Source organism: Battus philenor, unplaced genomic scaffold (assembly GCF_028537555.1).
Source record: "Battus philenor isolate CCGP_79_NKW_IND1 unplaced genomic scaffold, ilBatPhil1.0.hap1 SCAF_1, whole genome shotgun sequence".
Lineage (NCBI taxonomy): Eukaryota > Metazoa > Arthropoda > Insecta > Lepidoptera > Papilionidae > Battus > Battus philenor.
This window is the reverse complement of record NW_027181661.1, coordinates 9,678,833-9,706,358: the sequence shown is the minus strand read 5'-3', so window position 1 is coordinate 9,706,358 and position 27,526 is coordinate 9,678,833. Positions and strand designations below refer to the sequence as shown.

The 27,526-nt window shown below is 31.2% G+C and overlaps 1 protein-coding gene across 2 annotated transcripts in view; it reads left to right on the top strand.

Annotated features, from left to right (window-relative positions):
* The window catches only part of sls (sallimus), a 91,325-nt gene that overhangs the window by 20,631 nt on the left and 43,168 nt on the right, over positions 1-27,526 (top strand). The window contains exons 19-32 of one of the 2 annotated variants that reach the window (XM_068777866.1): positions 39-369; positions 452-1,775; positions 1,858-1,987; positions 9,020-10,963; positions 11,347-12,252; positions 12,781-12,830; positions 17,547-17,632; positions 17,707-17,927; positions 18,677-18,748; positions 18,828-18,932; positions 19,187-20,166; positions 20,242-20,302; positions 20,377-20,409; positions 21,016-27,324. In XM_068777866.1, the coding sequence (XP_068633967.1) occupies positions 39-369; positions 452-1,775; positions 1,858-1,987; positions 9,020-10,963; positions 11,347-12,252; positions 12,781-12,830; positions 17,547-17,632; positions 17,707-17,927; positions 18,677-18,748; positions 18,828-18,932; positions 19,187-20,166; positions 20,242-20,302; positions 20,377-20,409; positions 21,016-27,324 (12,552 nt within the window). Of the gene's footprint in view, positions 1-38; positions 370-451; positions 1,776-1,857; positions 1,988-9,019; positions 10,964-11,346; positions 12,253-12,780; positions 12,831-13,179; positions 13,473-17,546; positions 17,633-17,706; positions 17,928-18,676; positions 18,749-18,827; positions 18,933-19,186; positions 20,167-20,241; positions 20,303-20,376; positions 20,410-21,015; positions 27,325-27,526 lie in introns of those variants that run through there. The other variant, XM_068777874.1, reaches the window with a different exon arrangement.

The window sequence follows — 27,526 nt, the reverse complement described above, 5'->3', positions numbered from 1 at the left end:
AGTCCATAAGTATTAATTTATTAATTATGTACATATAGCTTGGTATGATGAAACAACACAATATGAGCGCACTGGTACTGAATTAGAAAAAACATTTGAGGAAAGACAGGTCATGCAACGTCAAGGTGTGATTGATCATCGACCTGAGTTAAAGCCAAAAGTAATAAAAGAACCTGAAACTGAGTGGCAACAGACTGTCAAAAAGAAGAAGAGCGAGGAGTATTATAACAAACTGCAGGAATTAGAAAATGAACAAGTAGTTAAAGAAAGCAGATTAAGAGAATCGAGTCATCAATATGCTATACCTGGTGAAAAAATCACAAGTAGTTCAGTTGCAAAATCAATGGCACAGAAATATGAAGACAATTTGTAAGTTGCTTGAGACATAACTAAAAGTAGAATTATATTTTCTGATAATAAAGTCGTTACAAAATTATGCTTTTTTTTACAGAGAACAAACTGAAGAGGTCATTGAAAAAGTTGTACAGAAGAAACCTTTAAAACCAAGAACTCCTGATCAATCTGAATCTATTATTCATGGAAAAGAAGTACATGTTGCTAAACAAAAACAAATTCAAAAAGAAGTTATTGGCGATACTGAAATTACACGTAAAATAATTTCAACAGAAACTACTGAAATTGAACATAAAGGCCAAACTCACGAACGAGTTGTAGAAGGTCCTGTGAAACCTTGTACACCACCTGTTTTTACTAAGAAAATGCAGCCCTGTCGTGTATTTGAACATGAACAAGCAAGGTTTGAAGTTGAGTTTGATGGGGATCCGTTACCAACCATAAAATGGTACAGAGAAAATTTCCCGATTAAAAACTCTCCAGATTTCCAAATACATACATTCAGTACCAAATCTATTTTAATTATTCGACAAGTTTTCATCGAAGATTCCGCAGTATTTGCAGCTGTAGCTGAAAATAGAGGCGGTACTGCTAAATGCAGTGCTAATTTAGTAGTTGAAGAGCGCAGGCGCCAAGGCAGAGGTGGGATAATACCACCTAGTTTCACTTTGACAGCGCAGAATGTCAACGTTACTGCCGGACAATTAGTCCGTTTTGACACAAAGGTAACGGGTACAAAGCCAATTGACGTTTATTGGCTGAAAAACGGCAAAAAAGTACAACCTGATATTAAAAATAAAATTCTGCAAGAAGATGGCACGTATACTCTTTTAATCCTTGAAGCTTATCCACAAGATTCAGGTACATATGAGTGCGTTGCAATCAACGGCGCCGGGGAAGCAAGATGTGATGCTGAATGTTTGGTTACCGCACCTGCTACTAAAGAAAAACCTAAACCTCACACTAAAGTTGCCAATGCACCTCCAGAAGTTATTGAACCTCTAAAAAATAAAACTGTTGCTGAGGGGCAAGCTATAGAATTCGGGTGCAAAATAGTGGGCAAGCCGACACCAACTGTTCAATGGTATAAAGGCGATAAATTGATCAAACCATCAAAATATTTTCAAATGTCTAGAGCGGCAGAGGAATATTCTTTGCGCATATCTGAAGCTTTTCCTGAGGATGAAGGGGATTATAAATGTGTAGCTTATAATTCCGCCGGCAGAGTTACTGTTACGGCAAAACTTAAGGTAATTCAGCCCGATCAAGCTGACAATCTACCTGCGCTGACGCCACTCCGAGACGTTACAGTTTATGAGGGGCAGCCGGCCCAATTTAAAACACTTATTGCAAGCAAAATCAAACCTACTATCCAATGGCTTCGAGAAGGTGCACTTATACCTGAAACTCCCGATTTTCAAGTAAGAACAATATTTGAATGTTATATTGTTTCAATAATTTTTTTACTTAAAAAGTCTTCACTAATTTGTTTTTATTTCGCAGATGATTTATGAAGGCAATAATGCTGTGCTTCTTATCGGCAATACGTATGAAGAGGACACAGGAACGTTCACTTGCCGTGCTACTACTGCCGCCGGTCAAGTCGAGACTTCGGCAAAGCTAGTCGTCAAAAGTAAGACATAGATTCAGGCAGCGAGCCCGCGTCGCGCACTTTAATCCATTAATTTAGTGTTTCTTTGTTTCAACCTCACTGAGATCGGGTGAAAACTACTATCACATAGGATAGACTTAAGTTGACAAGCGAAATATCTTATTCATTATTGCTTCAAACTATCGTAGCGGTTCCCGCAGTAACGATTCCGCCCGCTTAGTAGCAAATCGGCTATTATTATTTCGGTGATTAAATAAATTTTCGGGAAATCTGTTTGATAGAAGATATTAGGTACTGGGCTACATCAATAGACTACCTGCGTATCAACTTTTCTGCCGAAAGCGCATTTTCTAACACGAGTTTTAAGGGAATCGACTGTAGAAATAACTCCGTAAAAATAATTTTCGCGAATTTCCGCATCTAACAATGCTGTATATTTAAGCTTTTTGTGTAAATAGTCCTAGTTATACGAAGAGGCAAGCGACAACGGAACGTGGACAACGAGCGCCGAGAGACAAGCATCTGTATAATGGGATACACGTAACATGTGATTAACACGAACACAATTTATATTATACACATGTTTTGTTTTGCTTTTACCGCTACGATGTTTACTAAAAGTTATCGTTATTGTTTAAGACAAATATTGTAAAACAATAAATAATATCTCCGTGATACCGCGAAGCCGCGTTTCAAGGCAGAATATTAAATGTAATTTTCACCCAATACTCTCTTGATAATTAGAGCCTGTGCTTAAAGTAATAGTTTATTTAGCAATATTAACAAAAATTGTTTTATTTTAATGCTTTATGTGTTTTGCTGGGGCCTACTTTCAAAAGTATTGCAATGGTTCTCAGCTCTACTTGTTTTCAATATTTATTCATAATATTAAAAGTCATCCACAAACAAGTAATTTAATTTGTGTTATACACGAAAACGGCCATCAAATTTCATTATTTTAACATCATAAAACCCACTTGGCTTTATCCAGCATGAATAATTTTAAAATCGGTTAAAATGTTTGTGATGCAGTTCTGTCGTACCTAACATTCCTGCACGATGGTGACGGTGAATCACGTATCGCCGACCGGCGTCATCTAAATGCTACCACTAACTTCGTCAGTGCTACGCCGTACCTGTTTTGTTACCGTTATATTGAAGATACATATTTATATATATTCATGTGTAAATATATATTCTTTATATACATGCCGTTTATTGGTGCAATGGGCTATGGGTGGGTCGTTTTCGCGGAGCGCGTAAATTTAACCGTTTATTTGAACGTAGTCAACCCTACTACCGCTGTCAACTCTCCTATGACAAAGAAACATAAACTAGTGATAGTCGCTTACCATTGCGGCGAGAAACTAAAACGAAGTACGCACGCATTACTTGCCTTGCCAGTTTCTATGTTTTGACAAACACTGCCGATTTTGATGACCTAATGTTTTCTGCAAGTACAAATCCGAAATGAATGAGATTTATAGTTTAACTTTTCAGTGATCTTTAACTTTGTTTTTAAGTGCACGATATTGTTAAAATTGAAATTGTGTTGTATGTTTCACCTAAGTGTATTAGGCGTGGCAGTATTTTATCACTTAATATTTCTATTGCCTACCTATCCATATTTAATATATTTATTACGCAAATTTTGTATGTTACCTATATGTGAAAACTGTTTAATAAATGCTATAAATTAATTATCATTTCGCATTATTCAACACGCAGCAGCAGTCACTACGAACTTGCAAAGACTCAGACAACATCTTAAGTAATGAAAAGGACCTTTAGCAAAACGAAACGAATTTTAAATAGGTTTCATTAATAACTAAGGACGTACTTATGTATGAGATTTATGATGCACAGTATAGGAATACAATTTTAAGCATTTTGACCTAACTCATGAGGATTATTGGACCATGAATGATTTTATCAACCTTGATAAAAAGCAAAAAAATTGAAACGCGCTACGATCAAGTACAATTTAGAAATTTTATGAACAATATACAATGCACATTATTGACTTGAAAATATAGTTTTGATTGAATAAAATATTTTCTTAGCTACTGTTGTAACTAAACAGTCAATTAACTCTATTCTAATAAAAATTTTTCACTTGCAAGTGATCCTTATTAACTAATTTTTAATATTGATGAACTGACCAAAATTTTACGTTATATTACACTTCTCCTCTATTGTTTATATTTATAACTAGACATTAACCCTTTGCACCAAAATAAATACTAGATGATATAATTAAGACATAGTAGTTAACATAAATGAAGAACTACAATATTAATTTTTAAAAGTGTGAAAAACATCTAATTCTCTATCTCTCTCTCTTGAGCAAATAAAATCACTCATTACTTTTAAACACAACTTGATAAAAAAGGTCGCGCGTAATGCAAGAAAGTTAGTATCTATTCATTTCACTCAAAAAACATGCAAAGAATAAGAAAACAATAACAATATCGTCGTAGAAGAGACCAAGTGGAATCGTAAGTATTAAGTAAGAGGTAAGCAGGATGGTTTCCAAAAACTATGATGTTACTATAAAGATTGCGACAATTGTACAAATAGTAAGTAATCCACACCAAAAAGAGGAAAGGGGTCATCTTGTGTCAAGTTTTAAATAGTTTAAAAAATATACATAGTTTATTTAAAATTCCGACCATTCACATAATGGCGTTGGTTCTAATCTTTACGTAGATATTTTATTAACCTAAAGTAAATTGTAGTACTAGTTCCGCATAGAGTCATATCACTCGTTGATAGATAGCCATGTTACTCTTATGTGTCAAGGTTTTAAGCAAGGTTTATTTATGTTAATATGCGCAATTGATTCATGTTGGCTAAATTTTTATGAAAAGGTATTTGTTCTTTTCCATTAGTAATAATTAATATTTTTTCCGTAAAATATTCAAGAAACGGTTTTTTTGTTCTTCAACGAAAATACTCTTTGTAGTGGGATGTTACTAATAAAAGTTTTTTAATTTGTTTCCTGTCACATATGATAAATAGATGGTTCATGTCAACGATTACCTTACTGAAGTGATTAGAATACTATATACGAGTCCATCTGAATATCATTCCCGTATTGAAGTCGGATCCAAATTATATTTTTATGCACTAAGTATCACAATACTAAGTAGGTAATCATAAACAAGTAATAAACTAGAAAAAAAAAGGAAATTGAGATTAAAAACGTTAAGCAATAGAAGTTTCTGGTTATACACCAAATGTAAAATAATATTTAAAAACATCTCGTATTGTAATCGTAATCCTTGAAATTAAGAAATTTCAATTTGTAATTCATAATTATTTGATCTGTATTGTTGAATTGACGATCAGTAGAGTAGTTAAAAGTTTAAAAAACTTGTCTTTATACTTCTTCATTATGAATTGTTATTATAAATGAAATAAACTGATGGAAGAAAATTTATAAAATGGAAGATTACGACAACTACCATTTGATAAGTTTGGATAGAACGATCGATGCAACAATTTTTTTTACCATTAGAATTTTTTATAATATGGTTGTTGCGAATGTTTCACTTTTGACATAAATTAAAAAGTATGAGCAATTTATGTAAATATTTTAATAGATTTCAAAATGTTGAGTGGAGACAAATAGTACATTGTCTTAACATTTGATTATAATTTTAACGCTGATTTCATATATTTAGAGAAGTTGAAAGTAAAACCCATCTTTGACGTTAACTTTTAAATGTTTATATGAGAATTTCTGTAATGTTGGGGCAAAAGAAACATCCTTATTTTTTATTTTATTTTAATTATTTACAATAACAATATATATAATTAATAGCCAATAAGTGATGAAAAGAAATTTTATATATATATTTAAAGAAATTTTATAAGTTTCGTCATAATTTTTTTTGGGGAATGATTTAAACGATTCGTTAAATTTTGTTTAATAACTTATTGATACTTTGCAGATAGCGAAAAATTTACACCGCGGCAGAAGTTTTGAGATTTTTGATAGAATAATACTACAGTTAGTAGGTATGACTGTCAGGACTATATGGTGGATGCATTAAAACTTTCCAACAAAGGAGATTTCTATGCATATTTTTTTATCTAATTTGCGGATATTGTCATGAGGGACCACAATATTTATGTTGCTTAGTTAAAAAATGTTTGGTATTGAACCTTTATTCATGTTACGTCAGAATTACCAACATACTAATTTTGCTCTATTTTTTTAAAAACCACTCTTCCAAACTCCGTTAAATTTATACAGGACTTAAATTATTTAGCGGTTAGGGGGCAATTTTTTCCTATTTTTATCTTTGAATTTGATTTTTAACTTTGGCCCCCAGAAAACAGTATGAAAACGATGTGAAAGTTGTTTTAGTTTATTTTCCTTATTAAAATATTATCAGTTCTATCAAACCCGATACATATAAATAGTATGACCAAAGCCTTTTTTAACCAACTAGTCTTAATCATTTTTAAAATCTTATACGTTAGTAAAAAAAAATTCGAAGACAATTTTTTAAGACACGACGATATTACTGCTTCAAATAAATTAAAGCAGTTAAACAAATAATTTGTTTTTCTTTACATTATTACTTTATTCTACACAAAATACATACATAAAATATATAGCCGGTATTTAAATACTGCCACACCCATAAAACGAAAAGTTTTTTATTTTTTTAACTGGAAAAAGTATCAACAAAGGATTATTTTAAGTCAACATTTATTAAAAATGTCTGTCTCTGTTTTTGACACGTTTTTAGTCTTTGCGGCTACTCGTCGATCGCTGCGCGTATCATATTCATGTCTATTTCTTTCACTGCGTTCACCAAGGATGACATATGGCTCTCCAAATTTTTATGAAGTCTATCACACACTTTAGCTTCCAAAACCTGCCATGTTTTGTAATTAAAAGATTGAGATCAGGATTGGAGGAGGGCCAAAAGTGTTTGATGAAGAAAATATTTTGAAGCTTACCTTTGGTTTTTTCTCAATACCTTCCAAAACCATGTCGTGGAAGACGTTGGCAATGTTTTTACCGCTTTCTCATTGAAATGTACTTCGGGTGCCCTATAGTATGAGGCCCAACCAAACCATCACTGATGACGGGTGATGACCATGCTAATCTATCGAAATGGTGTTAAGGACTTTGGCAGAACTGCTATCGAGCACTCTGTCGTTTTGATTTTTCGGTATGCAGGAGTCACGGTGTTTGATATTGGCGTAATGTACGAAAAAAGCGCTTGCCCTTTTCACTATTATTGTCTTCAAGCAATGGGTGAGGAAGGAATACGTTTTTTGCAGGATACGTAGTTCTTGCAGTTTTAGGTTCCTCTTAATTACCTTTTTAGCGTTTTTCTAACTCAATCCAAAATGAAGAACCAACATATTCTGCTCGTACACAGAATTTCCTGCAATTCGCACCTTAATCGTTTAGATCGCTGCTAGTGTCCCAACGAGTAGAAGCCGGCCAGATCTTATCTTGTTATCAACACTTGGGACTTCATTGTACTTTTTTATAGTTATAATAAACAAATTTTGGCGTGATACTAAAATTATTAAGCAAGTTAAAAATCGTAGTGTGCGGTCGAGTGACCGCAATGAGTATGTATGTATGCAAATACTGCTACTTGGTCTTCTTTAGGCGTCTACTCCGTCATAGATAATTAACATAATAATATAATTTTAGGATCTCTAATGTTAAAATTAATTATAAATCGAATACATGAAAAGCATTCAAATCTTTTTTGTGTCAGTGACAATATTTAAGTTCCCAACTTGTATATACCGTCAAGCAATTAATGTTTTGCTTTAATTCTGACCATATCCAAAGCGACACTTTAAAATATTTAGCGTTTAAGGCCAAAAATATTATATCTTGAAAGTACACATGTTGACGATTTGCCCGTCTATTCCAAGGTCGATAAACTTACAGGGTAATTGATGTAAGAGCTGTGAAGGGTCAATGTATTGCTCATTTAGTTACGATTAATGTATGGTACACATTAACTATAATTAAAAGTTTTTAACAAAAACCCTTTAACACATATTAAAAATAATTATTGTATACTATTTGTCACTTCAGACTTTTACAGCCAAAAATTATTGACCCGACCATATCAATAAAAAATTAATGATAACGTATATTACAGTGTTTACTATATAGGTAGCATGATTGGAAATAAAAGTAAAAGCTAGCTAGCTTCAATATCTACAACAAATCAACCTGTCTATAAATGTAAGAGATAGCCACACCTATGTACTGTCTAATCACAATAACTACCTCTCTGGAATTATAAAGCTTAGAGAATTAAATTTCCGTATGCCAGGTAAACATCTGCGAGGCATTCATTTAAAAGCTATTATATATAGGCATAAATACTTGGCGAGAATATTTTTTTGGCATGTAGAAAATGACCTAAGAATGGATTTCAACTAATTACATATTTAAAAATTGTAATGTTAAAACTAAAACTTTATATTATTAATATAATGCTTTAATTAAACTGTCTTAAAAATTAAACTACAGTCCTGATCGGGGGTTTACGTTTCAAAAAGCTGTTTTGAAAGAAAAACTTGACTTTTACCTGTCAGTCGATGTCCCATTTCTTATTATTGTTTTGATTACTTTTTTTATTTAACCGATTTATATATGCATGCGACGTATTAGTAGTAGACTCCAATTTTCGTACAACCTATTAAATAAAAAACAAATTTTGTATTTTCTATGTTTTATTGATACTAAATATACATGTTTATGTAAGGAATAGAAAAAAACAGCTACTGATTATTTTGAAACGTCTAACGATTTTAGCTTATAAATATTAATTATTGCATTTATATATTACATATATATATATATACATATTATAATTGTTGCGATTGTGGTCGGGAGTAATATTTAAAATTCTTATGAATAGATTAAACTATAAAATATTTATTATCGCAGTTTTCTAAATGAAAATACATTCCAGAAGTAATATTTGGGTTATTATAAATTTATTGAGAACTTTATAAGTTCTAATGTTCATAATTATTTTTTCTTTTTTTCAGAATCACAAAAAAGTACAACCCACGAGTCTGTTAATTATGAAACAGATGAAATTACCAGTTCAAAAGATGTTAAAAAAATCACAAGTAGTTCTATTTTTAAATCTACCGAAGATACTAATATCTTAAAAGTAGATCACATTTATGATACGGAAACAACAAAAACAGCAAAAACCGTTCCATGGAGAACAAAACCTGCCACTGAAAAAGTCAAGCGCTTAAAGGAGGAAGACGTCAAAATAAGGCATTGGAGGCAACAAAGCAAAAAGGAGTCTTCAAAAACTTTGGTTGACAATGGTTTAATTAATAAAGAATTAGAAAAAAATGATATTGAAACTATAAAGGTACCAGAAACACCTTTTTGGAGAGAACCTCGATCTGAAAAAGGAAAACCAAAGTTCGAAGAAACGAATGTAACTAAAGAAAACTTTTCATCACAAAAAATAGACAGCGGTAGTCAAAGTAAATTAGATGACAATCTTCAAATTAAACACTGGAGAAAACCAAAACCTGTAAATGAAATATCTAGTCTTCCTACTTCGGAGTTTAAAGCATTAACTGAAGAATCTTTGGCTGTCAGAGAACCAAAAGCGAGAGTTGAAATAAACAAAACAGATGAGAAAGATATTGTTCCATGGACCCACGAGGCCATTAAATTAAAGCCAACAAAAATTGAAAAATCAGTCTTGGTAAAAGAAAAATTGACCGATGTTGCATTAAAACCAACCAAAAAAGAATCTACACAGAAAGTAGAGACTTTTGTAATTGAAGAATCATTGACTTCAGAAGAAAATACAGTTGTTTTAAAATTACATGACTCTGATACTAATGATATCCAAAAGACAGGAATTGAAGAAATGGCAGTCACTGATCAAGGTAATTACGAGGAAAAACAATCGAAAAAATATACTCCTGAGCCAGTTCCATGGAGACGATCCAAAATGCCATCTAAAGTAGAACACGCAGCTAAAGAAAAAGAAGTTACTCATAAAGATAGTACCTCCGCTATGAGAACAACAAAACAAGAATTTATCGCAGAAAAACAAGTAGAGAAAACTAAGGAAATTCCTTGGCGAACAGGAAAAATACATCATGAAGATCAACAAGTAACAGAAGATACTACTACTAAACAATTTCAATTACGAAAGTCTATTTTTAGGGAAGAAAAATCAAAAGGTACGGAATCTCAGGAGGTTATTAATCTGAAGCCTGTTACTAAAGAAAATGAAATTGTTAAAAAGAAAATGGATACGCAAACAATAATAGAAGATATTGTTAATTTTGACGATCAATCTGAATCAATTAGTGAAGAAGGCTATAAAGTAACCGAGATAAAACAAATAATTTCGGAAACACACAAACTTGAACAATCACAACAACCTCAAATTGTCACACCACAAAAACTATTAGAAAAACCCAGCGATGAATATCCAAGTATTTTCCAAAGACCAGGCGAGAAAAATTTACCGAAGCAGGAAATATTTGAGGGTAAAAAGCTGGAAGCTGGTGATTTAAAGATTTTACCGGAAAACGTGGTCAGTAAACAAGAAACACATACGCAAAAGAAAAAATCGAGCAGACCACAACAAGTACCAGAGGCACTTGAAAAAGTTGTTCTTAAACCAGTAAAGATAAAGAGAAAACCCGAAGAAGAAGAGCGGCAAAAAGTTTTTCTTAAACCAGTAAAGCGAGAACATCAGGAAAGTCAACATTTATCGATAGAAGATCAACTTCATGGTCAAATGAAATCTTTGGAACGAATTAAAATTGAGGAGGCGCATATAAAAAAAATCGAGAAACCAAGTATAAGAGAAGAAACAAAAGAAGATAGTGTTAACAAAGAAGATTTAGCAAAAGAAGTAAAAGAGAAGGTGGTAATAGAGGTACATAGTACTACAGAAAAAAAACAAGACAAAATTGATGAACAGCGATTAGAAGTAAAAGAAGGTAAGATCATAATGAAGTTATGTGTTAAATATTCTTAAATATTGTTAAAAAAATGTTTTTTTTTGTATCACGAATAGAATATTTTGTAAACTTATAAATATTATAAAAGATAATTTATATGAAAAACAGATGCATGGCGAAAACTCATAACATTTAAGAACTCGCAACTTGGGATTAAAAATCTTTAACTCTCGACTTTTAAGTAGTTACCTTTTTAGTACAAACTTAAGGAATAACTAAACTGTGATATATCAGGTATTATTTAAAATCGCCTAAAATTTATGGATATTTAATTAAACTATATTTTAAATAGTAAACATTACACAACATAAATAGAAAACTAAATTTTTGGCAGGAAAAATAACTATGTAAACTATTTTCAGAGAGGGGACCCATTATTACAAAACATTTAAAAGCTGTAAATCTAGAAAATGGTAGTGATTTCAGTTTATTTGTTACTTTTAATTCAGTTGAAAACAGTGTTGTAAAATGGTTTCGTAATGGTCGCCAACTAGAACAAAGTGACGATTGTCTAATAGAAACTAAAAATGATACATCAACTCTAACTGTAAAAAACGCTGATAAGACAAAAACTGGTAAATATGAAATATTGCTTGAAAGTATTGATGGTGTTATAGCAAAATCAGCATCTACTGTGAAATTAAAGAAAACATCAGACATTGATACTATACAACCTCCTTTTTTTGTAAGATATTTACGACCCAGGACAGTTAGATTGGGTGAGACCGTTCTTTTAGAAACTGAGGTGATATCTTCTCCAAATGCCTCTTTCCAATGGTTCATAGGTACGAAGGAAGTAATGTCGTTTTTGAAGGAGAACAACGTTTATGATATTCGTATAACTAATAAAAACAATGTATCTTGTCTTTGTATTGAAAATATAAGTGAAGAATTTTTAAACATAGTAACATGCAGAGCAGAGAATTTTGCTGGATCGGTGTATTGTTCTGCCAGTATTATTCTAGTACAACTGGAAAAGAAGGGAAGGGCCCCTCTGTTTACAAAATCCTTAGAATCCAAAACTATAATGGATGGAGATTTAATAACGTTAACATGTGAAGTGAGTGGACAACCATGCCCAAAAATTGTTTGGTATCATAACGGAGAAGTAATAAAACCTGAAAAAGATATATCGATAAGTAGACTTGAATGTGGAATGTGTGAGTTATGCATAAAAGAAGCTTTTCCAGAAATGTCAGGAATTTACAGCTGTCAAGCAATAAATGAATTTGGAAATTGTAGCTGTGAATGTGTTGTTAAGGTTGAAGGTAGTTACGTTTGGTTACATGACTGCATGTGTTGATAATATTGAACTGCATGTCTGAAACGTAAAAAGAAGGAAAAGGCGTTTCCTAAATAACAATACCAAAATAACTTTCGTAGTTTTACACTTGCCATGCATCTGTGTAAGAACTTATGAATTTTTTTTTGTAATATGTTTAAAATTAGAACCAGTACTTATTTTGGAAATATATTTGTAGATCAATCAGTACATTAAAAGTAAAATGGCTTTTGAATTTTGGTTATGCTACACAAATTTATTAGATCACAGAAAATGCTTAGCGTTTAGCTTTTTTTGCTTTATGGATGTTGATATTAACAATTTAAGTACAATTTCTTAAACAGGCTAAAATATAAAAAAAATATGATAAATGAAAATCTAATTTTATGATAAATTGCAATAAGATATAGGCGTACTAATTTGCAAGATCAACGATTATTAATATGACAGGTGTATAAGAAATTGTACCTAAGTTTAAAAATAAATTATCATGATGTATTTTTTTTCTTTTTAGCCTATGAATATGTACCCAGCGCTTCTGAAGAAGATGTTTTCAGTGACGAGGTATTTTTATTTGTAATTAATAGTAATTCTTCGTAAACAAATATACAGCATCTTAATAAAATCAGGTCAAAATTATCATGTAAAAATGATACACATATATTTCTATATAATTCCGTGTATGATAAATTATTGTTCGTCATAGATTTTTGTTCATTTCAACATTCAACTTAAACCTCATAACCATAATTGGAGTTTAGCTTGGTAACGAGGAGCCACACTTCCATCCATATTCACTACATGAGAATCGTATTTTTCTTTTATTTAAATATGCGAAATTACAATATGCACAAACGGAACGGTTTTGACATTTGTCAAATGTAATAAGTATACCAATAATTAAAGTCCAACTGTTGTAGTCAATTAAGTAACAAAACTGAATCTGCCATCACAAATTTTACTTGGTAATTACCTGTCCTATACTAGAATGTTTTTATTAACACGGAGGCACGGAGAGGGAGAGCGGTATCGGGCCCCCAGTACAAAAATAGAAAGAAACCAAGCAGGAGTAACTGAGACTGGCCAAAAAGTCATAGCTACAGAGGCGACCGTTAGTGACTTCGTTTTGTTATACAAGAGCTGACGATCTGCTTTCTCCTTCGCTATGGAGATGACGTTGTTGACGTCTCTTTTTGAATAGCTTTGGTATGTTAGATTTAATTTAAATAACAGAACAGTAACTATCGATCCAAGTTGTACTTGGTAGTAAAAACTATTTAGTGTAGAACAGACCCTAGACTACTAATTTTTATAAACACGGAAGCAGGGAAGTGAAACAATACCAGTTGTCTGTAGTAAAGAGAGTTAACGAACGAAGCACTTGAGACTGGCCAAAACGTCGAAGCTACTGAGGCGAACCTTGGGGTCTTCGTTTTGTAATACAAAGGCGAATAGTCTACTTTTCTCATAGAACGAAGACATCATGTTACAAGTCTCTTTTTAATTAATTTGTATAGGTTTCATGAAGGTGTAAGGCTACTTATGTGTTTCGTACACAATTTTTTCAAGGAAAATATTTTATTAAAATATTTTCATTTCCAGTAAATTAAACAAGGGGCTTTAGCTGGTTATTCTTTTTATGCCTGATTACCTTAGCCATATCATTATTTTTAAAATCTTTTACCTTAATCAGCTTATAATGATTGTAATGACCACATTTTCAAATGACAAAACATTAATAATGGTGTAGCACCAGTAATTTAAGTATTAAATCTTGTTTTAGTTAAACATAAAAAAATTTAATAAAAAATACTTTTTAAGTTCTTATTATAAAATTTAAAGGTAGTTCCCAGTTGCAAAATAATTAAACTTAAATTTAGTTAACAAACAGTATATCTTTTAATTGTTAGTTAATTATTATTATGGTTAATATAACTTGAATTCAAAATGGATTAATCTCTTTCTTTCTTCCATGATTAATATTATAAAGGAATACAAAAATGAAATCTAAATTAAATACCAAAAAAATTAAGGTCGTCTTCTTTGTATGGCATGAACTAGATTTTATTAGGCCTATATTTATAATTCTGCATTTGTTTTGTTCCTTTATCTATTTTACTTTTATTCTTCATTACTTTCATTCAATTCCCTCATTTTATTCAACTCCCTCCTTACCATGAAAGGTTGAAAAATCCTTCAAAATAAAATCCTTTTATCTTTAAGGCATTATCAAATCAAGTTCTGCATTAATTTTTTTTATTGGGCCTTATAATATTTTTTTAATCAATTTTAATCATGAGTTTTGGCCTATCTTCTTAACTCATCTCTTATTTTTAAACTCCCTTATGTTTTCCCCTTCTAGATATTTCATGTTTTCTTTTAATCTTAATTTACCTTCTGTCAATATTTCACATGATAAAGTGTTTATGGATCATTGGTACTTACCAATAGTACTTACTAGTAAAGTCTTAAAATTTATATTGGTACTTCACAATATTTTGAGATAATTGTGTTTTATTCCAATATATTTTAAACCTACATAGTCATAGTTAATAAGTTCTTCAGTTACTTATTAATTTTCTTCATCAGCATATTATACTAGATTTTTAATTAAAATTACAATTTCTTTATGATTTCTGAAAATACAATTAAAAAAGTATATTTATAATACATTAAATATATGTAAGATATTTTTTAAATAATTTATATTGACTTGGATGTAATATTCTATATATTGATATAGAATATATATTGGATTACAATATGAAGAATATATAATCCAATGATTATGGGCTCTGGCAACATATAAGAAGAGCATACTGCGATTGACAAGGTCGCTGGAAGCTGGATGTGGGCAGCAAAGACCAGTTGTTGCGATCTTTGAGGCTATGTCTTGCAGGGGGCTTCAACTGACTACTGGTATTTTCTTCTAAAGACTAATGGAGGATACTCTTTTTGATTAATGGTTCCTTTCACCGTTCTTTCTGCCCTCGAGGAAGAAAATTCCTGTTTAAACTTGTCAATTTGATTCTTAATCACTAGTAGTGAATACTTATTCTTGATTATCTTTTTGTTCTATTTTCGGCGCTATACATAAACTGTTCATCGTTTCGCACCGAAACGAGTGGATGCATAGTTACTAGGTAATCTGTTGCTACATTAATTATTTCCCATCAAAATCAAATGTCTTAAAATTTGTGACATGGCATGTTTTTATTCATCATGGATTTAGGATTAATTGCCTAACAATGCAGAGATCTTATTAAATTACAAATATCTCTTATAGGTAAGCTAGTTTTTTAACGTGAAAAAGAACTCGGTTGCAAATAATAATGCCCACATTCGCTATTTTACTATTTTGTTACACGAACTTTAATATTTCAGATAAAGTTGCCCATAGTATATCGATAGTTGAGTTCGATATTATCGTTAACTATTGTGTAATATAATATGGGCCAATCATATCTATATAAAAATAATTTCGAAAATATTAGATAGCTGTTTAACGTTAATATTATTTCTAGTATTGATATATCGATAGCTATGTACACGCTATGTATTAATAAATTGTGATATGTTTGCCTTTCAATAACTTACCTGTCATTTTAACTAATCGGCAACAGCTATTAGCAATACTGGCATGATGCTAGAGTAACAGTGGCCCAGTAAGGGAGAACAGTATAACTCTATAAATAGGTTATTATTGTAAAACGATACTATTGTAAGTCATTAAACTCACGATGGTTGGCGTACAGTCGAGAGGATTGATGGTTATTACTTAATATAGTATTATCGGTACTATTGTTTTCAAACAACAGTGTCAGATAATTTATGTAATCTATACTATCGGTAGCAACGCTGAGAGTCATCTATCACTACTACAAAACTATCGATGGATTAAGAACTCTTACAGCTGTCATTGTCAGCTGAGTTGAATGAATTTTAAGTTGGCAGATCATAAAGCACTCCGCTCCACTGCGTATTCTGCCGGATCATTTAGAACTAGCATCGATCTCAGCGTTTGTTAGTTCCGTTACGGTTAGAGGTCCCATTTGATCCTTAATTAGTTTATTCCTTTTTGAAAAGTATCAGATAAATGATCCTCAGTACCCTTTACTGACAGCTTTCGTAAACTTATTGTCTTTTGCTTCTTACTTGAATTATTCGTATTCTTTTGACTCCGCAGAACTTGTGAGACTTGCAATTAATAATTATGACTTCAACTGAATCTAGAGCCACGTAACTTGGAGTTTTCCCCTTTTATCCAGATCACCTATAATGACATACGGATAGGAAGATTAATACGGATATGAATTAGTGCGTGCATCTTAGAATTAATTGTTTCGGGGAACTTTTTGCACCGAATGACATTGGGATCTCCTATTCATTAAAATACCTTTTCTGTCTTTAGCCACTAATCGTAGTTTATTTTTGTTCCGTTTAGTCGGAGATTTCTGCGTTTCGCTCTGACAACCGGTTTGATAAGGGGCACGGAACATGTCCTTAATGAATAATTATTCAAGTCCAGGATGTTATGTGGTGTACTTGCCGAATTGTCCTTATTTACGTTAAAAGCCTCGTTTATTTGCTATCTTATTTGTCTTCAACTTTGGCACAAGTTTTTTGCCCTTGTCGGGTTATGTAGCTGACACTTTCATTTGTTTTACATGCACGTTACTAATCTTTTGTTCGTTAAATCCCGGACGAGAAGTTGTGGCACCGAGTGTAAATCCACTTCCATATCCACTGATTAATAATGTAATTTAATGACATTATAATGTTAATCATTGGATATCATTATAGGGACACATTTTGGAGCCATAAATATTTATCGACAAGGTTCATTAATTTCTTGATAAAGTAAGCTTTAATAGCAATTATAAATAAAAGTAATAATTATATAATTTTCTACCAACCAACACAAATATAATAGAGCAAAAACATTTTGATTATGATGGAAGTTTTTACGAAACACTTCAATGGTGTACAGGATAAGAAACAAATATATTGATTTTCAAATTAGTTAAACTTTTGGAAGAACCCAACTTTAAAATGAAGTGGATTTTAAAAATCTTTAGTCGCATTAATTTCTAGAATTGTCATTGACGGAAATACCTATATCATCCCATACATGTCATACAAAAAAATACCTTTAGAAATAATGTTATGTACATCTTTTCCATGTCCAATGATGGCACTGAATTAGAGATTTATGCAAACGCTTCTCTATGTATCTGCGTGTCTTTAAGAAAGTTCATAATTTCCATTGGTATTTTGCAGAAAACAAGTGACATTGAAGAGTTTGCCCCACGGATTGTAAAAGCTTTACCAATAGTTATATCTGCTACTGAAGGCGAAATGACTAGGTAATATAGTTGAAGAAACTTTAATTTCTGATGTTTTAGGCATGTATTTAAGACACATCTTTTTATATTTATAGATTGGAAGCTAAAGCCATCGGAATACCTAAACCAAATGTTAGGTGGCTAAAACATGGAGAAGAAATTAAACAGTCTCAAGAATATCAAATAGAAGAATTAGACGATGGAACATCTATTTTAATAATACCTGAAATATATCAAGACGACACTGGTGAAATAACTTTTGAAGCTTTTAATCCTTTAGGTGTTACAGCTACAATTGCTGCACTTACTGTAGAAAGTAAGTTAGAAAAATTTAATATACGATACAGTAAAGTAGAAATAAAATTTCATTAATTTACCAAAAATAACAAAACACGTAAAATCCAAAGATTGGCGGAAGAAAATACATTTTTAATAATAATTTTTTTTTAGTGCTTCTTAGTTTTTAAAATGTAATAGAGTCCAATGTTTTTCACAAGCTATCTTTCTTTATTGAATAAATTGTAAAATGTTATTTCTTCAAATGTAGATAAGATTTTCCTATATGAAATTAGAACGCAACCAGGATCCGCGCTCCATTTTTAGTTAGATTAGTTTACAGTTAGAACTTGAAAATCGTCGCAGAAAAACGAGAAAAATTTGAAGTTTGCCATGCTCATTACCAGGCGTTGTTTTATTGAATAAACTCTAGTGTAGATAGATGTAACAGGAAAATAAAAAATTTTTTGTTTGTTACTTCGTGTGAGTAATTATTTTAGGTTAAAGGTTCACCAAAGGGAACCAAACGTCTCGAATTGCTAATTGGTCTTTGCGGAAATGGGGTCTCGACTACTAAGAATGATTATTTATACATACACCTATATCTATATTTCAATATGTTTTGCTTCTAGTTTTCCAATCACTTTACAGCAATTAAATGAGTAAACTTAGTAATGATTCATTACGACATGAGCGTAAATATTGTAGATCTGAAAGACATATTTTTCATGTCATGTTATTCTAAAGCCCAAATGTTAGCAGTGATTCTCAAGAATACTTTATTTACAGATATTATTGGTAAAACAATATATGCAAAACCAGAATGGGTGACTCATATGGAAGAATTACAATCTTTAATGGGTAATACTATAAGTTTATGTGAATTTGAAATAAATGTTAAGATTTCATTAAGTATTTTTCTATAAATGATAATTTTCAGAGACCCGATCGACGCCAACTTTTGATAAGAATTTACAAAACCAACAGGTTGTCGAAGGGGAAGCGATAACTTTAGAAGCGGTTTACAGTGGTAATCCTAAACCAGGTAAGTTGTCTTTTCTTATTCTTTTCTGGAGACTCCCACTGCAAGGTAAACGAATAGGTAAGTTGTATAAAGAAGTAAATATATATTATAGACTTAATCCACTGAAAATCAAAACATTTCGAGTTAATGCTCAGTTTTTTTTTAATAGCTATAAATATTGTAAAAGTGATAATTTTTTCGTAATGCTATATCACTGATTTTATTATGGTATTAGAATATGAAAAAAATAATTTAATTTTTATTATTAATTTCAGATATAGTTTGGTATAAAGATGATAAAATCATAAGATCTGATCACCAATTTATTATAGAAGATCACAATAACAAAACTACGTGCAAAATAAAAAAAGCTTTTAAACATTCAGAAGGAACTTACACATGCAAGGCTATTAGTGATATTGGATTTACTGTTACCAATGCAAAATTAACAGTATTAGACAAAAAACAAACACAGATAAACAGTAAATCGACCAAACAATATAAAGAAGAAAATGACAACGAAGAAGAAAAAACTGATCATGATTTATTTATAAAAGGAACTAAAGTAACACAAGATATTAAAATTGATGAGAAGAAAAAACAAAGTATTAAAAAGGTTTTACAAAAACACGAAGGCGAAAAATTTGAATCTGAAACGATTAAAATAGTTGACGATACAGATTTAATTAAAAAAAATAAAAGAGAAGAAATAAGAGAAAGTGTCCTATCACCTAACAATTATAAATTAATTTCAGATCAAGAAAAAAGTGAAGAGGTTCATTTCTTACCAAACATAGAAATTGAACCACAGCAATCTATAAAAAAATTAGAAGAATTAAATCATAGTATGGTCACAGAAGTTAATGAATTACTTGAGGTTATAAATGCTAAAGAATTTGGACAAGGTGTACTTCCCTTAAGAGAGTTAGCGAACATAGGGTTTATGCTAAGAAATGGCCTAACGATACGAGAAATTGAAACTTTGTATGACTCACAATATTTTCCTGCATTACGAATACCGCAGTCACAATCTGCTTTAGTTCATTTAGTTGAACGCCAAGGTCACGGTGCACTTGTTACTGAAATACTTGCTGAAGAAACTACTCAAGACGAAGATATTATTGCTGCTAAAGTTGGATTTAAAGCTTTCTTAAAGATGGTTGAGTTGAAACATTCATCAGTTGAAGAAGTAATAGCTCATTTTTATCCAGAAGACTTCAAATCTCGGTCTTGGGAATCTAAGACAGCACATGAGGTATTAAGCTAGTGTCGCATTAAACATTGTTGTTATTATCTGCAATTAATAACGATGTAAAATATTGTTGTACAGGTTTTGGTGAAAAATGCTGCTGAAAATATCGTTGAAGTGATAACAACCAAAGTACTGGAAGGTATAATATCAAAAATACAAACTACCATATAATATTTTGTGTTATTTGATTGCTCTAATACAATTTTTTTACAGATTCATCACAAATAAACAAGGATTTCGTAACAGGTAAATAATAAATATTGACCCTAAGGATTTTTTCACTGGCACTTTGTTCATGCTTATTCAACTATTAAAACTTTCATTTGACCAATTGGAAAATTATATTGATAAAATATTAAAAAATGGTATTTAGAGCTATACGTATAGTTTATTAAAAATTAAAACAACAGAAATAAGATTTTTTAAAATAAGATTATTTAAAAGAATCGTGTATTATCCTTGTGTAGACTAATAAAATAATGATTATATTTATGAATACACAAGTAACTGTTGCTATGCGTTAATAATTAATATATCTAACCTTCGCTTTTAAATTGTGCTTTTGTCCTTATGCAGCCTTTACCTCTGCACTTGGCTTCAAGCGTTTACACTACATTTGGACACGTTAGCAAAATAAAACAAACAAATTATTTTGTTATTTGAGTAAGTACAACTAATGTTCCTCTAGACACATTTAACATTGTATGTTACAATATAGCTTTAAAAATTAAAGGCTTGTGCAGCTTCTACATTAATATAAATATTTATTTTTTGCTTATATATACTAAAGATGTAAATTCAAAGATAATACTTTTATTCATTTTTTTAATTTACAATACTCAAATTCCACAGATGACAAAGAAAAAGAACACGGCAAACGCAAAAAACACTTACAAGTAGGTAACTTAATCCACGAAGATAATATGAAAGATATTACAAAAACTCCCAAAGAAATGCATCCCTCGGAAGAAGTAGAGAATTCTTTTATTGATGACACAGCTATTTTAGAAGTGGACGTAATTCCGTTTATATCAACAATTCCAACGGATGTATATGATAATAAAATTGAAGTTATTCCTGCGAGCCAAGCTGCACATATAACAATAAAATCTAAAGAAAAACATACAGCGAGTGCTAAATTCCATACAATTTTTCCTCTCGTTAATGACTCACAACAAATTAACGAAAAAGAGGAAAAACTTGATGTGAAAATATCCCAAAAAGCCTTAGGTCGACCAATTTTTACAGAAATAGAATCTCTGCAGGTAATAGAAATTGATGCTGGAGATTCTGTCAACGAAAGTGTCATTGAAAAACACAATCCAGAAACAAAAGCTCATGAGAACGTTGTCGCCGTAGATGGGTACGTTACAACGGAGACTATACACGACGTTTTATTAGTAAATGAACTAGAAAAAATCGAAGACGCTAAGAAGCATGCAAAACCATTAATCATTTTACAAGATGCTGTTAATGTATCCCAAGATATAACATCTATTAAAGAAGGCGCTTTAAAAAATGTACCAATACCTAAATCATATGCGTCGGTATCTATGTCTCCTCTAAATGAAATTAGTGTAACTGAAGTAAAAGAGGGAAATAAAGAATACAAATTATCAGAGCAAATATTAGAAAAACCTGTACAAACTAAACCAAATTTCAACTTGTTGGAATCTGTACAAGTCGGTGAAGTTTTTGTTGAAGATAAATCAGGAAAGTATTATCCTGAGTTGATTGTGCCAACTGAAATGGCTCGGAAAGACATTCTTGTTTCAAATCAACTTTTTACACAAATTCCTGACGTTCAAGAAAAGGAGGGATCATTGAAAGCAATAAGACTACCTCGAACACAAGAAGCAAGCGTGGACATTACTGGCAAAGATAGTTTTATGGTATCTGTGAACGAACTACATGAAAAAGAAGAAGATTTGCCTATTTATCATGAACCAACAAAGGCAATAATAAACAAAAATATGATTTTACACTCTAGCTTAGATAATTTTATGACAACTCCTCATACTAAAGAATCCGAACTTAATCCTGAAACATTTTTAGGTAAAAAAGCAAGAATAGGTTTCAATGAACATCAGCATAAATTTCAATCGGAAACTAATATTAGTGATTCTGAGATGAAATTAGAACCAATTAAACCGTTAGTAAATACTTGTGCCCAAGTTGGAATTTCTGCTCTGGATAAAAATACTGTGGAAGAAGTTTTATTAAATGAAAAAGAAAAAGATTTCTTCACTCGTCCTGAAAAACCAACGGTAGTTGCTGATGTAGACGTCAAAACAATAGAACCAATAATTACTTCAGAAATATTGCAAGTTTCAACAGCAGAAGAGCTTAAATTGCCTGGAAAAACGAGCGACGAAATAGCAGTAGAAACAATGTTAACTGAGAACGCAAAAGTCATAACCTCGCACTTGGTACATGAACAAGAATCTCCTCAAGCCTGTATAATTAAAAATTCCAAAAAAATATCTACAACTATTATTCCCAATTTGTCAGTATCAATTACAGAAACCAAAGTCTCAGAATTTGAATCCGAATTACATTTAAAATCTGCGCCTGATGTAATACAAGCTAAATTGTCAACTGCCCAACCACTAAAAATATATACATCAGAAGAAGTGACAACTGCGGACCAAATAAATTTTATAGAGGATGTTACTGATGTTATAGAAAAAGTACCAGGAGAACAAATCTGTCACAAAGAAATAACAGTACTTCAAACCACTGCTCAAGAACAGGTGCAAACATTAAATGAAAATAAACTTCACAAGGAAAAAGCAGACCATAATATAATAAGCAATAAAAGCATAAACGTGACTGAGACTCTATCAAATTTAAATGAAGAATATTTTGAACCAAAACAACCTATACCATCAAAATTAACTAGAATTGAATTTGATTTTGAGCAACGAGTACCTACTATTTCAGAAGTTAATCCATCACATTCCTTAAATAAATTAGAGTTTCATACACCACTCTATAAAGAAGCCAAAGTTGTTCCAAATACTTTTACACAATTACAGGTCAATGAAAGCAATGTGCTTGATACCCAAAATACTCTAGAAGAAAGTTTCATACCCGATGTCAAATTTGTTAGTACTGAATTTGTTGCTTCGCAAGAATCCTTGTCAATATGTGAAACACTACAGCATGAAAAAGAAGGTATTTACCAGGGTAGTCGACCAAACGAAACATATATAGCACTGACAGGTATTACAAGCCTTCCAGTTGCAATATCTTCTGAAGTTATTGCTGACGATGATGTTGAATATAATAAACAAGTAGTTACAACCGATAAGTTTAAACATGCTACTGTTGGTAATATAGGTTATAAAGAGCTTGTGGTGAACACAACGGATTGCAATGAAAAAGAAAAAACTTTATTAACAATTAACCCAAAAACTTATAAAGCTTGTCCAAATATCGATATGAACGAAGCAGTAATGATTGAAGAACTGAAACCAGAAATAACAGCTCTTAATATAGAAGACAAAACAAATATAAATTCGGCTTCAGCCAAAGAATCTAGAATACCTGTTGAAGCTGTTTCTCAACAAGAAATGCTCGTACATGTCCATGAAGGCATTTTAGAACAGAAACAAAATGAATTGAAGAAAAAATCAACAGTATCAATGACAGCTCTTCAAGTACCCCAATACGACGTTAACACGTTGGTAGAAACTGAGAAAAAGCTTGTTATTCCCACTGTACCTGACAAACAACATGCAGGATTTTCTGTGCTTGAAAAACATGGTGTACAAACTCTAGAAACGTTGTCACATTCTGATATTTTTGAGAAAAGTGAAGACGTAGAAATGCCTTATAAAAAAGCTATACCTAATATAGACATATATGGAAAAACTGCAGAAATAAATGAAATCTTTATTAACCATGGGACAGAGGCTATTCGAAAATCTATTGACAAAACTGAAAATTCACGTATAATTACAGATTCGCTGAATATAGTACAACAAACTGAAACGATTTCAGCAGATAAAGAAACCATCTTAGAAAACCAACAAGTGTTAAAGTCTAATGCCATAGTAGATTTTACTAAATCGCAAGCAGTTTTAACAAGTTCTGTAGAAGTAAGTGATAAGGAAAAAGAAATGAAAATACCATCTATTTTAAAAGCTGAAAAATCTTCTTGTGAGTTTGTACCACTAGAAGGTGCAATTAATACAGAGGTTTTGACCTCTAGTAATGTTGATTGTTTAAAAAATAAGAAGCCGGACTCTTTTCACGCTAGACTTACTCATGATCTAATTAAACAACAAGTAGATGGGTTAGAAGTAGTTTGCATGGACAATGAAACAGAATTAACACACAAAAACATAGATAAAAAAATTCAAGTAAAAGGAAACTTTGTTGAAGCGATTTCAAAAGAAATTATCGAAATACAAACTATTGAAAACGAAAGTAATATTGATAAATCATTCCAAATACATACTGGTACTGCAAACACTTCTATTGGAGAACAACAACATGTACAAAGCTGTGAAGTAGTGACGACTCAAAACATTATAGATCTGCAAACAAAAGAAACAGATTTTATTAAAGCAGATTTATCCTATAAAAGCCATAAAGCAACACAAAATATGGAAGAATTTGTTGGAGAAAAAGAGGAAACAAGAGACGTAGCACTTACAAATAAATTAGATGAAATTAAAAGCTCTATTGAAGGTATAAACTCTATAAATGTAACTGAAGTTATTCCTTCGGAATCCGAACTGCCTTTGCCCGTTGTGATTGATAAAAACATTAAAACAATAAAGCCAGCGGAAGATGTTATGGTTCAATCTAGTATAAGCATAAGTGAGACGTTAGTCAGTGAAAAAGCGGAAAATTTATCTACAATTATGGATCACAGCCTTAAAAAAGCAGGTGTAATTGTTAAGCCGTTAGATTCTATAAATATTACTGAAAATGTTACGGCAGAAACAGAACAGTATTTAAAACTTAAAAATAATCCTAAATCGTCAATTTATAATATAAATTTAGAAACACTCAAACATTTAAACATTGAAATTTTGCAATCATCTGAATCTGAAGAAAATCTGAAACTGAGTGAAGTTATGACAATAGAAGCAAAGGAAATTGGCATTGAATCTTTGAAACCGCTTTTAATAAATGAAGTTAAACCAGAAGAAATTAGCAAAGATTTTGCTATCAATGAAATTACAAAAGAAGCGCATTCAAGTACAGGTATTGAATTAAATACATCTGTAAACGTTACAGAAGTGCTATCTCTAGAAAAAGGAATAAATGTGAAGGATGAAATTGTAAAAAATGTACAAAATGCTTCTCGTAAAATTGAAAAAGATCAACATGTCACTGTAACAGAAGTTGAAAGTATTGAGCAAGAAAAAATATTTGAGCCAGTTTTTATAGATCACCCCAAAACATTTGAACAAACGTTTGAAACACATTCTTCAGTCCAGGTACAAGAAATATTGATTAAAGAATCTGAACATAAATTAGAAGACAATATAACGCCAAAACATGAGGAAATAAATGTACAAGTTAATTCACAATGTCACCTAACAACATTAGATATTAATATAAGAGAGCACGAAGGAAAGTTAAATATTGAGGATATTCAGAAAAGTGATAAACAAGTATTAGATATTTCCGTTGTTGAGCATTTCAATACTACAGAAACTACTGTATTAGAAACCAAGTCTGAGTTTGCTGATGAAAGCAATGTGCATTACGATATATTACGAAATGCACGCAAGTTACCACTTTTTTCTGAAAGTATAGAGGGTGAACAACAGCAAGTAATAGAAAATGTAACTCTTTTAGATGTACACAAAAAACCAGATACAGTTAAATCGAAAACAAGCATTAACGAATTGCAGCATATTCAGTTACAGGAGTTGCATAAACAAGAAATACCAGAGTCATTAATTACTCCGATTCCGAGAACAGAAAAAGCAAAAGTGGTTCAAGGTGCTTTAAAAGAAGTTGTTAATTTTTCCCCAGATGCTATTGAAAGTCTTGTGAACTTGTCAAATCACAAACAAGATCAAAATAAAATACAATATGAGTTTGAGCTTAACCGAAGCTATGTTACATCAGAATATGCCTGTTCTGAAATACCTGAAGATATTAACCACAAACATTTAGAATTTAACAGAGCAGACCAAAGAATACTAGAAATGAAATCAATTGAACAGACGGAAGTAAATCCTGATGAAAATCTTCAGAAACCAATTGCAATCGAAAGTATTAATAAAGAAATCGCAGAAGAGACACACACATTCTTACAGGAAGTTTCTAATTTAAAACACGTTTTATTAGACAACATATCCGAAATTTCTGAATACCTCAAACGTGATAGTAATACAGCAACATACAACTTAGAAACACACAAAAGTTATTCGGTTTTAGAAAATACCACACATGAAGATTCACAAGTTATTAAAATCCAAGAAACTGGAATTCCTAAAAATCTTGATGAAAAATTTTTAGAAATAATTCCAGTAGAACTCACTGAAATTATTTTAGGGGAAGTTGAAAATGAATTAAAAGTTAACAAAATCGCTGAGGAAAATAATATCATTCTAACCACAGATCAAATCCAACCTTTGAATCAAATCGATGTGGTGGTAAACGAGTCTGTGTGCAACAAAAATTTTGATATTGATATGAAGCCACAGAAAGCTTTATGTTCTTTAAATAAAAATGAAGAAATTAATATTTATGAAATCGTAGAGGAGGACAATTTGCAGAATGTGTTTGTTTCTAATTTAAATCAATCATTTAAAGCTGACGAGAATTTTACGACTTTGACACACATACAATGCATTGAAAATGTTCCCGAAATGCAAGCGAATGATTTACTTACCCATAAAACACAATCCAAAATAACAACTGTCACAACCGCAAATATATCACCCCTGATTGTGACTGATACTTTTAGTCTACAAAACGAATCTCCTTTGAAAGTAGATGAGCCGAATAAACAAAAGCCAAAAGAAATATATACATACTCAAATGAAATTGAAGTAACAGAAAACATTGTTGAAGAGAAAGTAACTTCTTATAATGAAGAACACCCTAAAACACTCAAAACAAATTGCACGAATCTTGACGTCGAACACCATGACATAATGTTTACACAACCAAATGTATTTTTGAACGGTAAGTAAAATTATATTTCGTTTTTAATATTGAAATCTTTACAAAAACATATTTTAATAATACTTAAGCTAAACTTAATATTATCGATCTTCTTATATTTATAAGGTAAGATTAAAAACTAGGCAAGATTAGGTCAATGGAGGTCAATTTTTAAAAGCACATACTTTCACTGGTTTAAAATCAATAACTACAGTAGGAATAA